This window comes from Botryllus schlosseri, chromosome 16 (assembly GCF_051294905.1).
Source record: "Botryllus schlosseri isolate E-star chromosome 16, Bs_hap1, whole genome shotgun sequence".
Taxonomy (NCBI): domain Eukaryota; kingdom Metazoa; phylum Chordata; class Ascidiacea; order Stolidobranchia; family Styelidae; genus Botryllus; species Botryllus schlosseri.
Genome location: NC_137251.1, coordinates 5,817,150 through 5,833,889, shown reverse-complemented (window position 1 = coordinate 5,833,889; position 16,740 = coordinate 5,817,150). Strand labels below are relative to the sequence as shown.

Here is a 16,740-nt window from a genome sequence, read left to right as displayed (position 1 = left end):
ACATAACCGCGACGTTACAAACCCAAAGTAAAATGTTAAGCCTGCACTAATAACTGTTAAGTTAAAATCGCCATGCACACATAACAGGTACATCGGTGCCGCTGTACTTTTCTATATGTCTATCGTGATTGCTATATTTATATTTATATAATCATAACATATACGTAGCCGGGCCTGGTGCACAATAGTGCATAGGCGGCTACTACAGAGTCCACGCATTTCGTGTTCCCTTGTTGGTTTGAGTACGACCGTCTGCCAGTGCGTAAAAGTTACCGGCGCAGCAAAGAGGGATTCAATGCTTCAAAATTGCGGAGGTGGAGGAAAACCAAATAAAGAAAAATCCAATTCGTACTCATGGTAAAGCTTGTTCACTAGCAACGGGTTCGCCTTCGAAAAATACTCACTAACTTTCAAATTGTCCGTGTATGAGTCATACGATCGTGGAAAGGGAACCGTTATTCCCATGCGAGACTTTATATATTCCATATCTTCGTCGATCGTGTCCATGGTCACGATGTATTCGTAATTTATCGCGCACGGAGAGCACAGCCGATGGTAGAAGTTCCAGTGTTGGTCGTTTTTCGATTGTGGCTCCTCTACCAAGTAGGATATAAAGTCATCTAATGCGATTACTGGGGCTCCGTTCAACTCTTCGCCAGTTCCATTACTGTATTTCTTGTGCAAGTTTCGCGCGAATATCGCGTAGGAATCACCGCGCGCGTTATTTTCCAGTTTGTTCCGGTACGCTGACAGCAGTCTACTGAACGGCTCTCGAACTATAATAAGCTTCTTGTAGTCCCGGATCTTCGAGACCACATCATTTAGCGAATCCGCTTTGCGAGCCGAAAGATGCTTCTCGATTAGCGAAGTGGCTCGTCCTTCGGTAAGTCTTTCCATAGAGCCGAGGGGTACGAGGCCATCCAGAACGGCTAAAAATTTAGCTTGACTCCGAGTCCCACATTTTGGTATTTGACAGAATAGGATCTAAATGTAAACAAACGGATAGATTTCCTTGATACTTTACTGCAGTGACGCGTTGAAGCAATTGTGCGTTCAGGGCCAATCACGGTCTATCGCTAACCCATTTGTGGTGGATTGCTATGTGGGGGGCGCCAGATCTAGGAAACTGTTGAAAAGGGGCACAGAAGTAAAAAAAGGTTAGACCACTGCTATAGACCAGCGGTCAGGAACCTATGGCTCGCGAGCCATATATGGCTCTTTTGGGTATAAGATATGACTCTTTGCCAAATAAATATTTTTTTACAGCAACTTGTTAATAAATTTTCATCACGACCACAATAATTATTCTCGTGAGCGTTTATAGGCCTACATGTCTTTGAAAGGTAAAGACAATGCCGTCTTCAGAGTTAGGGGCTCGGACAGCCCTTTTCAAAATCCCCAAATTGAAGTTATTGTCGCGCCGGCGACATGGTGATGCCCATAAATGACAACGTGGTTATCAAATATATATGCGCACCGTTTTCCTGATCTACGGCGCGAAATGAACTGCCGTGGATGTGACATTCACAATTACAAACAACGCCATAGCTATCCACGTTCTTGATTGGTATGTCGCTTCGTGACACCAGTGATAAAATATAGGCATGAAGCGCAACGTTATATGTTCGCGCCAAATACTTGAATTGAGAAGTCGATCAGTATTTAGATTTTCGGAATCAGTGCAACAGTTACATTCAGTTCACATCAGTTATTATAAATTCCAAGCTATTTACGATGAATTGCGGTATCAATGGTGAAGTTGGGCCCGTCTGTGCCTTACCTATCGCATCGGGTTGTATTTTCGAATAATAAATATGCAAGTCGCCTAATTTTGGGAGGAAAATGTTCAAAATTCAGTCATTCATTAACATCGATAGAAAATACCAATAGTAATTGAAATTTTCGCAATTTTCGTTCACTCATCGTAGCAACAGGTGACGAACTGCCTCGCTTGCCTCCCCTGACCCCATGTCACTCATGCATCACATCTTATATTGGCTATAACGGCTGTAGCGATCATGTTGGCTCCATTTACGCATGTGATCATGGGCTGTCGCATTTAAAAGGAGCATCACGACGAAGCTACGTTCTCGTAACTCAAATTTCGCATGCTTGAATACGGTTACTAGTATGATTAGTAGGAATTTTTACAGAGAAAATGAGGCCCACACGAGGAATCCCAGGTGCTACCATGACGTCACAAATTTTTAATTGTGACGTAACAGTTGATCGACATGTATGGCTCTTTGGAAGTTGAAATGGAAAAAATTGGGCCAATATGGCTCTTCGGACGTAAAAGGTTCCCGACCACTGCTATAGACGATACAATATTCATTGCCGTGTCGGAAACGACCTGAATTGGCGATAAACGCCAAAATCGTGTGTTGTGCAACAGCAAGACAGTTCTGCCAAATAGTGAGTACGGCTTCGTGGGAGTATAAAGCCCGATACTATCGAAATACATGTATACCTTGTATTTGTCCGAGAAAAATAAGGCCGCTTTCAAAAATCTACTTTTCACGTATGTAACTTCCAGATCCGTTTGTCCTTCCTGTGGAAAATGCTTTTTACAAATAGCTCGAAGGATATCGCGACGCATAGCGAGTCTCTGACCTAAAAGAAATACACATATTTTATGTATAAACCTACATAGGTATTGAACTCGTAAATGTGACAAAAGGCCAGATTTCGCATTCCTATCCAAGACTTTATAGCTTTGCAATGCTGCAAACTCTATGCATATTATGCTGAGGCTGATGTTGCAATTGCTACATAAAATCCAGACCATTTATAGCCCGATGATGGTAGGGTATTATATTCGAGTATTACTTTCAACTCGAAGATGTTTGCTTACCTCTTTTCAAGTATATACAATACCTACATCGTAACAATTTATTCTAGTACAATGACAAGAATTTCGATCGGCGGTACGTAAATATTTTACAGCGTGGCCCCCTTTGAAAATATTGACAAATCCATATGCCCTCTCCCCATTTTCAACCTTTTAGAAAAAATGGCAACCTTATCATACAGTAACTTAGTACAGTACTTATTCAGTTAATGTGATGTTTGAGATTCTTTACGCTCTGACAATGTCTTAATTACTGGTTTGGTGGTGGAAGGAGCCAGCCACATGTCATATCGAATATTCAAGACACTGCGTTGCTTTATCTTCAAAAGTATCATGGTGAAAACGCACAATTACAACGATATGATAATGGAACAATTTGCTGTACTCTAGTATTTTTATTTAAATTTAATATATTTCATTTGTTATAGAAGCGTTTGTTACAGATGATGGATATTTTCAACTTTTTTCATGCCCTCCTAAAACAGGCTTTCTGTTTGTATCCTATTTTTGATGCCACGGTATGTTTTATGGGACGTTTGAGGCCGAAAATCCAATTATATTTATCACCAATGCTTTTCAATTCATCACCTTTATTGTTTTATGTAGCTGCAAGTACTTGACTCATTGTAGTGTAAATGTATTTTCATGCCACGTATGTATTGTGTATAATAATTGACTTCTTTCGCTATCTTATTTGAAATGTGTAGACAGTAAACCACCATGGAAAATCCACAAACATAACAAATACCAAACATGAGTTGAATTTGTTCATTTTCTTCTCGTCATTACAAGTGTTCGAGTTGACAAATTTAGCCGATTTATTCAACAGATTAATAGCCAGTTATAGAAGTCTTCCTATTTGTACAGCCCCTCACATATACTGTATTTCAAAATCAACTGCATAGAATCGAAACATACAAATTGAAGAGGTGTCAGAAAAACATACTACAGTACGTAAAATTATTTTAATATTTCAACCTTAAATGCTTCAGCGCCTGCTTTTTAACCACCCCAATTGAATAGTGCATTGCTATTTGATGATGAAGATGCCGCTTACTCGAATGTTCTAACACAGGAGTGGCCAACCCGTTACCGACGAGAAGGTTCTGGGTGGGCAGGTCGGTAATTTTAATAATGACTCGTATTATCAAATTAATTGCCTATGTAATATATATGGTGAACTTACATTCCGATAAAACAAAATCAGCATTTACATGCGACCTCATTTTGCTTTCAGATAGGGAGAAAATATTTCATGTAGTGAGGGCAAATGTCTTCAACCATTCAAGTGTAATAACGTAATTGGATTTTATCATGGAACACGAGACATTGAATCAAAGGATTCCAAGTATGTGCAAAGTGATCTGTAGCAACGAGTAGGTTCACTCGTACGTGCGCCACGGGATATTATATTATGTTGTTACGGGGCGACGACCCCTGCTCAGGATACCAATATGATGTTATGGAGCATGAATAGGGAAATTGGCTTTGTTACGTACAAGATCAGCGCTCTGAACCAATGCATAGTGTGCCACAAACGAATCTGCGGCATCGATTGACGACCCAACAATAGGACAATCACAGCGTAGTAAGACGACGAGCTAGCGAGTTTGCAAGCCGACGCTGCAGTATGAATTGTGAACAGACATGGGGTGATTACTTCAAGAATGTAATCGATTGCGATTACGATTACTTCTGATTCACGCGATTACGATTACGATTACGATTACAGCAAAATCAGGAAGTAGTCGATTACGATTACGATTACATTTGAAAAGTAATCACGATTACTCACGATTACATTTACTTTGCTTCTTAGAACTAATCTTCGAAGATATATTGAAGACAATATAAGGATTGCGTTGAAAAGGCCTACTGAGATAACAACTTTCTCAATAGACGATGCGCCATTTGCTTGTTACGTCATAATGTACCATTGCCCAACTTTGCAGGGGACGATTTATCACTTCCAAAGATTTGCATTCTTGCCAAGTTCGTAACTGCCGCACCCCAAACTCCCCAATAAGGTGGTGAGCGCGCTTAAAGGGGACTCAAAAGTATCTGGCAAAACCAACATAAATTATAAAGTAGATTTATTTAATTGGAAACTTTTTTTCTGGCTTCGCGATTTAAATGTCTCTGATAACTTGATTTTGAAATGCATGCCTCTCACCCTCATGAAAAAGTATGCATAATTTACTGGAATAAGCATTTCGGTCCCGGTCATTACCGAGCCACGACATACCAAAAGACAAATGCAGTCTCGGCCAACATACGACTCCAAGAAGTGTATTACTAAAGAAAGACCTTGGCCAAAACTTTGAGCATGTGTCCAATGTCAATAGCCGCGCTGGGTGTGTGTGACTAATAATCCTATCCTTTAAATCCGAGCCCACAATACAAATGCCACCCGGGCCACCCACAGAGGAATAAATAGGCCTACATGGCAATTATTTGTGCGCGCGTCTCACGAAAGTTTTTCTTCTCGTCATCTACATTTGGGTGACTGCAATATCTTTTGATGTTATATATAGCAGACCTGCGGTCATGAATTAACAACATACAATGAAGTAATTACAACAACATACCAGATGATATCATTATGAATTACGTGCCCCCAGCTCCACTGGTAAATCTATCACTATCGGGGTCTTAGATAGGATTAAAAATGAATAGTAATACAATGCAATTACTTATATTATCGACGTTAATTCAGTCTTCAACTTGAAAATTGGCCACCAAATTGAGGCCACTTTGGAGTGCAGGAAGAATTGCTGTTTTGGTCCTCATTCTAGCAGCAACCCACGGTAACAGCATGGCATAGAAGCGGATGGCTATGGCGGCAGGTAAAGAATTGCAAAATAACGATTGCCGCCCGTTTCAAGTATAGAGTCATATGAGAATAAGATAAAGTGAACATAAAATTCTTCTTTCTACTTTCTGCTTCTGTTATGATATATATCAGCATCGTGTGGAAATCGTAATGTTAAAATTTCTAATCTTTGCCCGGTGTACCCGTACAATGTACATAAGTACGTACTATATAGGCCTGCTGCTCGCCAAACACCAACAGACCAGTGTTGGGATCAAGTCACTACCTTCGAGTCACGAGTCATTTCGAGTCATTGCACATTTTGACTCGGGTCAAGTCAAGTCAATCTATTCTCAAAGGTGACTCGAGTCAAGTCAAGTCACTCGATTTTTGGAGGTGACTCGAGTCAAGTCGAGTCAAGTCAAGTCACGAGTCAAGTCACATTTCAAGTCAAGTCACATTTCAAGTCAAGTTGGCTTTTCGAAGTATAAGGCATGATTACGTCATTGCAATTTGCTAGCTGTCTGAAATACAGATTGAGTGGTCATTGATTCCGAACCGATGAACGAATATAGAGTTAAATAAATACGCAAGAAGGCGCTGCATCGCTCACATATACGTAGAACTGTTGAACCGCGTAATTCTGCGTAATTGAATAGCCTCAGTTTATAATTACCAGCCAAAATAGAGAATAAAGAAACAAATTGATAAGTTGCAATACATTACCCATTTACAAATAGATATGACACAACTCGAGCCTGCGCCAATGGTTGAGCTTGAGAATTATATAAACTACATTCGAATTCAATTTCAATAAAACATTAGGTTTGGTTAAGGTAAGAACAGAGAACAGAAATAAACATTTTGTTATGTTATTACTTTACTACTATAGTTACGACAACGTAAGCTGTATAAGCTTCGGTCACTTCGTTTGCGGTCAATTTATTGGCGAGAGAACAATCGAGGTTTTGTGAAACGCATGATCGTTGAATGATTGGTCGCTCTCACGGGTTACACCAGCGTTTCGCGAACAATCCGAACATATGCAAGATACAGATATTTTTATCGACTCCGATTACTTGGTGACTTGAAATTGACTCGTGAATTTTGCTTCGAGTCACGAGTCAATCCACATTTCTGATACGCCGAGTCAAGTCAAGTCAAGTCATTTCAGCAAAGTGACTCGAGTCAAGTCAAGTCACGCGAAAAAGGTGACTCGAGTCTGACTCGAGTCAAGTCATGACTCGAGTCATCCCAACACTGCAACAGACAAACTGTGTCTAACTAAGCATAACTATTAACCATAAACATCAATACGTAAGCTACCAGTTGCAACTACGCAGAATGGTGATTATTATCCTGCTGCGAGGTAGTGGCGTCTGGTGTATTGATAACCTGATATATCGCACGCTCGCATATATCACGCCACAATGTAATGTACCGTCTACTCAACGTCGAATATCTATTTACTATGATTGGATACTTCTTACGCAATCATGAGCGAAGCTAATACCTATGACGTAATAATGAGCAGTGGCGTTTGTAAATCAGACGTTTGTGCTATCATCACTAACCCGGTATAATGTATTTTCCTTGTTCACGAATGCTGAGGTTATGTCATAGTCCTTGTACAAATAAAAAGTAATCGCTCTTTCACAAAGAAATCGATTAGATATAGGAAGTAGTCGATTACGATTACGATTACTTCGGAATTTTTTCGAATGTAATCGATTGCGATTACGATTACTTGAAAATGCTGTAATCGTCGTAATCGATTACGATTACTAATCGCGATTACCCCATGTCTGATTGTGAATTCGCGACGGGCAAGGTGTAGACGCCATGTGTTTTCCTTGCGGAGGACATATTGAGCGTTTGGGTCCGGCTTGAAGACCATCCCGTCCTCAAATAGAAACATGACTATCTCGTAATATTACAAGGTGATAAAATCATCGAGCGAACCTGTGAATCCTATCGTAATATGGGGGTAATCGCGCGAGACCCATATAGTCATTTCGCCCCAATAATATTAAAATTGGGTACAATGCGTCATGCCGGCGTAATACTACTATCGGCCGTATCAGCATCAAGACAACTTTCGTTAAATATAGGATAACTGACGAAAACAGCGGAAAGCAAGTAGCCTACTCAAATTCAAATATCTTAAAATCAAATCAATCTATGAAATTTTTTCTACTTTAAAATATTCGAATCGGTTCTAAAATATTCGATGGATCTTGTCCTAAAATGACATCTCTTTCAACCATACTAATGTGATCCTTACAATTAAATGCTGCAGAGACTAGTTTGAATTTGAATTTGGATACAATGAACATTTCTGCCGGATGGGATTACGTTACCGACATGGATTATACCCAATCCTTCCCCCGTGACTCTCGAATATATTTCAATCATTACGGTATTTGCACGGTATTACAAGATATCAGCTCGGTATAAGGATTTTGCCTAGGAAATAATAAATCCACTGATCTTCGAGCGTTATATTACGAACTAATAAAAATAATCGTTTACATAACACCGAAAAAACGCAAAGTTTTAAGATTTTTATGTTTTTCCATTTATTTCTAAATCCAGCCCGCGGAACACTTAGACTAATCTGCAAGCCTTCGCGGAGCACCAATAATAATACTACCACATTTAATACATCACTATTGCTGCTGCGCAAAATGAACTGTGTATCTACATGGTGTAAAAATAACGAAAACATTAAAATACGAGTTCCGTACCAAACGAAAACATTATAATAAACATGTATTGCAAATCTGCTGTTCCATTTTGGATACCAGTTCAGAAATGCGAGACTTCACCTTGGAAAGTGTCATCGAATTGTTCGGTCGAAACGCAAGCGCGATTCCAATTGCGTGATTAAAAATGAGTTTATCAATATTGGAGGTCGAATTTACATATCAGAAAGACCTGGTTTCGATTTCGAATCCCTACCTTCTTCGTGTACGCCACTGCGCATGACGTACCACCGCAACAGTTACAATTCGACTGCTTATCGGGCCTCATTATCTGCAACCCATATCATGGCCAAGGCGGGCGTATCGTCACAAATCACATGTATGAGTTTAGTGGGCAGGACACGGATGAGATGGCGAGAAGGAGCTTAGATAAACCTCCAACAATGGTGTTGCAGCTGTGGATTATACCACTACGCTATCTCGCCACTATGTCGTTTTCTGTTGTTAGCCTACTCCACAAATGTTGTCTGGATATTGATACGATCGATAGCAGTGTGACACCGATATGACGCATTGCACCTAATTTTAATAGTGTTAGGGGGAAATGACTATGAGTCTCGGCTATCACACCCATATTACGATGGTATTGACTGGTCCGCTCCGTAATTGTATCACCGTGTAACATTACGAGATAGTCATGATTATATTTGACGGCGGGATGGTCTTAAAGCAGGATCCAAATAATAGTAATAACATCATTGTGCAAACACTGCAAACAGTAACTTGTCGACTGTATAACGTTTGCACAACTAGAAGTATTTCGTCAGTGAACTAAAACATATGATGTAGAGTCAAAATATACTTTCAGAACTACGTCGTGTGCATCTAACTTTATTCACATGCAGTCGCCACACCATAATGACACACACACACAACAACAACTCCTTCAAATACTGTATTAATGAACTGATGAACGCTGTAATACTTGATATTTGTGATTGTGATAATACACACATTGTAACTTTTCGTGTTAGCAGAATATTGGTTGTGAATCGACATGTATATAGTTGAAATTACATTATTCTATGGTTTATCGCTTCAGGGTTCATATGGGGATCGGGTGACAAACTTCACCATATTGGTTTTCCGATTTCAAACTGGAGGATTGTGAACAATATGCATTGGTGAATAAAAATGTACGCAACATATTCTCTGCACCCAAATATCTATTGCATGGCTTCGCAACCTTTTTCGACTCATTGTCCCCTTATACAGCTCGACATATATTTATCGCCCTCATAGTTTCGGATTCGAGAAAGAGGACATATAAACAGGAAATTTATACATCTAACCCTGGTCGCTGGTAAGTTGACTAAAAAAATGAAATAGGGCAACTTTTGCAGCTATGCCTGAAAATCCGAGTATCTGAGGTTCTTTTGTGACGAGTTGACCTTTTTTATAAATCATCTTCCGCGGCAGTTGCAGAATAACTCGTTTTCGGGTGTATTTTGTGTCGGTATCCGGTTGTCCGTTAGTTAAATAAATCTAACATTTTCGCCTCCTTCGTACGTTTTCGCCCCCTCCAATCGCCCCCTTTGTTATTTTCGCCCCCCTATATCTCAACATCGCCCCCCTATATCTTAACATCGCCCACGTTGAGAACCACTGATCTATTGCGTGAGCATTGAGCAAGCAAACTCAAGAGCCTACCCCCGCGAGTTGTTAGCAAGGTGGAAAACACGCGTTCATCTATTTTCCTAAGCTTTTTCAGTGATCGTTGTCGCTGATTATCTTCGAGTTCAGAAAACTGATGACATTACAAATTCAGTAAAATTGAGTCTGGACAATGTTAAGCAAGAATCCAAACAATTAAAGCCCAGACATTGCACAGTAGATTTTGACTTCACTTCACAGTGTTTGAACAAATGGCATTCAAAAAGAAAAAATTCAGAAATTGAGTAATTGTGTCATAAGTGTAGATGTAGACATCATTTTGAAAAAACATGTACTATGAGCCTACGGACGATTTACACCCGATTTAGTCGACGTATACGATATGAAATGGCTGGAACCCTCGAAATCGTCGTCGTTTTAACAGTTATAGCTCATAGTTATATATCATTGGTGCGGAATGGATGTTCTGACGATGATGACCTCCGACTGTGAAATGCTGTATAACGATGTAGGCCTGATCGAAGATATTTTTGGTCCGTTTAAGACAGGGTTCGTAAACCTTTTTCGTCAAAGGAGCCATATTTACCCTATATTATCAATTGGTAATATCGATTAACTGTGGCGTCACAATTGAAGATTCGTGACGTCATGTTTTAAACAAGGGTCGTATGTTTATTTTAAATTAATTTTTGTTTAAATGCAATCCTTGTACCTGAGATAAAAGGATCTTGATTTCGAGGTGACAAATTAGCACATTAGTTGCATTGCATATCCTCTCGTAATCATGTAAGACAGACGGTTAAAATAGATTACCTCACCAAGGATTAGGGTTAGAAGAGAGTGTGATGAAGACAGAGAGTGCCGTCATCTCCGACAGCGCTTTTCAGGCATCACATACTAAATACATGGTTTGTTTATTATAATGCCACGGCCGAAAGTGCCATCACGACCGGGGACATTTCCTGTTTCGTCACATACTAATCATTTAATTACTTGCTTCGTTTAGTATAATATAATGTCACCACCGGACGTATATATACTATATACTCGCATTTCAGAAGTGGTATCTGCAAGGAAACCACAGAAGTCACACTAATCTGCGATGAATATTTCTTATGTGTAAAAATTTATTTCAATGATTTTGTTCTCTTACCACTCTATTGATGCACAGCTCATTGTGTACTCCAGTAATATGCATAGTAATGTATTAGATGTGTAGTTATATGTGTATTGTGATCAAATTTTGCCTTTACGACTCAGTGAAAATTGACGGTTTCGCGAAGGCTTGCAGATTTGAGTAAGTGTTCCGCAGATTAGTAAAGGTTAAGAATCACTGATCTAGTCGTTACATATTTCACATTTATGTAGGGGAGATGTGGTACCGATGAGACAGTGGGACCGAAAATACTTGAAAAATTATATGTGATAATCCCATGATTACATTACTCGAACTTGTCTACAAATGCATGCTGGCAGAATCTTTCCTCGCATGCAAAAAACTTGGACCTGCGTGAGTTATGGGGTCTGTGGCAGATGATTTACGTTTTTTGGGGTGTCAAATAAATTTGGATCGACATATACATTTTTCTATATCACCTTCCACACTAACAAACCATCCATAATTGTAAGGTGAAGTGTAGGGCGTGTATCAGGGTATATAATGACACAGATTTGTTTAATTCAATATCATCCTCGAGGGGACTATTTTCATTTTCATTACAATGTTTATTGGGTGGGGCCTATGACTTCATAGCCAAATCAAAAAAATACTTGGACCAACTAATCACTTAACAACAGAAACACGCTTACGTATATAGACGCTGCAAATCATAGTCATCGCTATAACGAGGTATTTGAAAGTTAAAATGTCGATTTATGGGTAATATGTATGTGCCATTAATTTTGTAAGTTTGGGCGTAAATCAAAACGTGATTTTATGCCAACATTTGAGTTGATATAATCAATTTTATTCTTGAAGGTGGTGACGAAACATTCTTCATTGGCTTGCTTTAGCTTAGATTATATAGTACACATCAAAACAAGATGAAAAATTCGAGATTTTTTGCGTACGTCTCATAGGTCTTATTGTCGTGTGCTTTTGGACCCACCGGGTGGGGACCGATGATATGTTAGAGCAACAACTTTTGAACGTTCATAAATATTTTTTGAAAATGTCCGCGATAGGTAGAGCTTGGATCAAAGTGTTGAGCCATTAACAGATCTGCTATTCCCGGTCAGAGATCATTTTACAATTTTGGTCCATCGGTACCACATCTCCCCTATACCCATACAAATTACCGATGGTTCGATTCTCTTGTTCTCCAAGTGGAACGCATCTTCTTACTTGTAGAGCCTTGTCGTCGTTTATCTGAATGTTCGCATTTGTCTTCATTATAGAAAGAGTGGATCGGAAATCTTATAATAATTGGGCACAAATTTGGATGCTACGTTATTGTGATTTATTACGAATCGCCGGCGAAGCTGCACATTTCTATCAAAATTTTTGATCATTACTTCAGCTTTTTCAGGTGACTCGTGCAGATCGACCAGTTATTTTCCTTTCGGGTTCGATATACCTAAAGGTTAGGGCCAAAGTTGATAGAGAGCACGGATATTGTAAAATCGTACGCAAAAGTTATAATTAGGGCGATTTTTTGTAAACCTAGAAATATAATGTTAAAATTGTACTACTTATCTTCATTTCAGGTTGGGACTGTTTGTCTTTACGAAGTAGTTTGGACTGACAAATTTTAACCTGATAAAACGGGTATTTCAACGAAATCTGGCCCTATGAAGAATTCCAGTAGTTACATCACGTATTAAGGTAGAAATAATTAAAAATTGTTGTAGTACAACGAAATATACTTTCCTACATTCTCGGGTACAGCGTGTCTGTCCTTACTATGTAGCTTGCCAATAAAGGAGAAAGAACGTTCAACAGCAGCAGTTGTTGGCTGACAACACTGAAGTTGTGGCTCACTGCTGGTGACACACCGTGTTGCTTCATTCTGGCATGCTGTCTACATTACAGTTTTTCATCATGCGCTTCTCGATACAAGAACTATGAAATGTCTAAGCAGTCTTGCTTCGGTAAGGATATTGTGGTACGTTGACCATACCACCATTCCAACCTGTTTGTTTCATTTGACCGTTTATGATTCACAATGAGCAGACAATGGGCCGTCCACAACAGTAGGCCTAAAGTAGGCTACAAGCTGTAATATATCAAATGATAAGTTCACATAGTGCAAAATCTACGATACAAGCGAAATGCGGAAGTCAAAAAATTTTTGACTTTGTAAACAATTTTGACAAATTTTGACCTAACGCTACAATTTTAACATGTCAAAAAAATCGCCCTAGTTATAATTAGGGCTGGGCAAAATCGAGTACCTGAGTGATTCGATTCTGAATCACGTATTATGCTTCGAGTCGAGTCGAGTATTCGAGTATCGCACATTATGACGTCATAACAGAATGTAATATGTCAAAGTTCAAATATGTACCTTTTATGCCACAGCAAAGCATATAATGCCTGTTATCCATCACGTTAAAGATGCTTTGATATTTTTCCGACCATACCGATTTCATTGCACTTCGTGACAAGGTTACGGGATGATTATGACTTCGAAAATGTGATATTTAACGTAAGCTTTGTAGCTTTGTACTATGTTTCGTATGCTTCAATGCAGCCAATCAGTGTACTAGGCCTTCCACATTGGAAAATAGCATCAAAACTATAATTCTCGATGATGAATTAACTTTCAGTAGCGAGGAGCTTGTAATTTCAGTACTCGAAAATATCGTCTTTTACTACTCGACTCGAATCATTAAAATTAATAATCGATTCAGATTCGAGTACTCGAATCATTGTGCCCAGCCCTAGTTATAATACGATTGTGCGTTTGAGTCACACAAGCACCACCATCTACCGTGCACCTGTATGCGAAGTAGTATGCGAATTCGATGATTTGGCATCACGGCACCAATATCGATCGAGCTTACATGAATTATATTTTCAACAATCACGCTCTCCTACTGCCTAATATCAATATGCGGAGCCAATGCCTGGTTCTCAGCTGCTAGAAACCATGCTAATTGCGGTACGCAGACTCATTGAGAAATTGCCAAATTGCTGTAGAGTTTACCAAGCTAAATAGGCAACAGTTGTTCGGTCTATCATGTTTGCATTGCGTATTGACCATCGGCGGTCTGGAACGAAGTACTTCTACTTTAAAAGAGTACTCAAGTAGGCTTTGCCTACATGTAATGCTGACTAAAGTGGTTATATGTGCAGACTGGTCCGTCCGTGAACATATGAGCATGCGACACATGAGCAACATGTATTAAACTAGGGTTTAGGGCTGGGGTAGGGTTGGATCAAGGGTTGGGTTAGGGCAGTGGTTCCCAACCTTTTTCGTCTCGTGCCTCCCTTGACCGATATTTGAGCTAAAATTCCCCCCCTATGAAAAAGTTGCCTGTGACTAAAAAAATGTACTTTTTAACGCGCAACCTCTTATTGACTGAGCAATTAATGGTCAAACATATTCAGATATGTCCGAACTATGGCGAATACGGACCGCACTAAACTTTGGTAAAGTACAGTCAAATTTGACCTGTTTTCGACCGGTCGGGTAGCCGCTGACGAAAAATAAATCACCAAGTCCGCTTGCTATGGACTTGAGTTAAATCGATGAATTTGGTATGTTTTTCACGTTAGCTCATCTGTTGGCTTAAAAAGTTAAACAATTTTACCAGCGGCCTTGTGCTGAATCCTGCTTAGTGGTAATTTGCTCGAGAGGCTGTCGCGGACCCAACGATATCGTCTCGTGAGCCTCACTTTATCAGGGGGTGTAATATCTACTGAAGGCATTTAAACTTACACCTATAGCTTGAAATCCGCCAAAGAAAAATACAATTGTAAAGGCCTAATTTCTACTTAACAGTTCTATATACCATAAAAATCTAAAAACCTTGTGAACCCAGTGTATCTTCTTCAGATACAATGCCAAAGCCAGATTCCCCCTAAAAAAATTAAGCCAGATTCCCCCCTGAAAATTTCAAAATTCCCTCTGGTTGGGAGCGACTGGGTTAGGGATAGTTAGCTTGGGGTTAGGATATATTTATCGGTTAATTTCAGTGTTATGTTTCGGTGTAGGGCTAGTTTTGGGCCTATAAAGTCACAAGTTGAAGTGACGCATGTCAAAGTGACCCACGCTCAACTGTCGTTTTCCATTGCGTCGCTTACTCTTATGTCGGGCAACCGTTCCACTTTTACATCAACTTTAGGCATAACTACATACTTTTTTGATGTCGGATTTTGTAAACTAGGAGGAGAGGTTTCTATCACGTTTAAAAATGAAATTGGTATGAAAACTGAGCGACACACCACTCTATCAAGGTAACTGAATATGTATTCGAAGATGGCACCTACTTGTAGGGTGATTGGTGATTTTGCGTCAGTCGCTAAGACATAATACCCCTGCGATTTCGACAGAAGTCACCTCCAATTAACCGGATAAGAGTATGCGATCCATCGAACAAATCTACTTTTTGAAACTACTTACTTGTGTACTTTTCAAATCCTCATTTTCTACTTCTACTTGAGGTAGTTTAGACATGTCTTTGAAACTGATCCTTCTACCTGTGATTGATTAAAAATTTGCCACTGCTACTTCTGCCTGAGTAGCAACGGTCACTGCTTGGGCCCGCTTAACACCATCTCAAGCAGAATCCAGTAGCAGAACACTGTTCAAGGAGCAAAATCGCCCTTTCACGTTTACTCGGGAAACATGGCAGTTGGCAACGCAAGTTTAGATGAGAACAGTCCTATTACAGTAGTGGTTCCCAACCTTTTCCCACCCACGTACCATTTCGAGGTTTTATACAGTGCTCGAATACCACTGACATAAGTTTTGCGCGCCGAAGGTTTCTGTAGTAGATCCATTCGGAATTCTTGTGGTCAAATATATTAAAACGGAATTTGGTTTGGTAAGAATCCCAATTCTTTACGACTAGATCTCTTCCCGTAGGCCGTCATTGGCGGGCTTGCCCACGACGACGACGATCAACCCCACCTGAACTAATAACTCGGTCGAAAAATAAACAGAATTTACTCGCGTACCACTTGGAAGACCTTCGCGTACCACAGGTTGGAACCACTGCGTTACAGGATGTGACACAATTCAATACTCGCCGACAGCTCGATCATGGGATGGAAACTGAAACTATCAATACCCTTGCCTGCACCGCACATATATCCATTATCCAACGTCAAGATGAGTGCCAAAGCACCGTCTTATATTTCAGTATCGTCATATGTTATATTTCGGCCGATATTTGTGCTACCGCATCATTGGTGAATAAAATGGCATCCCGTGAAAGGCCTATACACTCATGCACCCACCAAATGCAAAAAAGTACAAAATATTACTCACCCCATGCCACTTCTGTAGTGCGATCAAAATAACCAAACCGGAAGCGGTGCACAAAAGCAGCAACGTTTTGGAAGTTTTCGTCATTATGAAGACGATCACCTACATCTCACGAGCCGCATATATGTGTGCAATACATGTGCTGTGAAATAATATAACAGATTACTCAAGGCTCCTCAACTAATCTTCAACGTTTCGACAGTTGTGTGTCAGACATGAGGCAATATTTGTCATAATTTGAATCCAAGTAATGTAGAGTTATAC

The 16,740-nt window shown here is 39.7% G+C and overlaps 1 protein-coding gene across 1 annotated transcript; it reads right to left on the bottom strand.

Moving 5' to 3' along the window:
- LOC145459269 (carbohydrate sulfotransferase 10-like) lies at positions 1–16,740 on the bottom strand. Its single transcript, XM_080337923.1, has 4 exons — positions 16,480–16,740; positions 12,341–12,410; positions 2,471–2,613; positions 1–984 (listed from the first exon to the last, which is right to left on the bottom strand). Exons 1-4 carry the CDS (start codon positions 16,561–16,563, stop codon positions 301–303), a joined length of 981 nt encoding a protein of 326 aa, XP_080194049.1. The 5' UTR covers positions 16,564–16,740; the 3' UTR covers positions 1–300.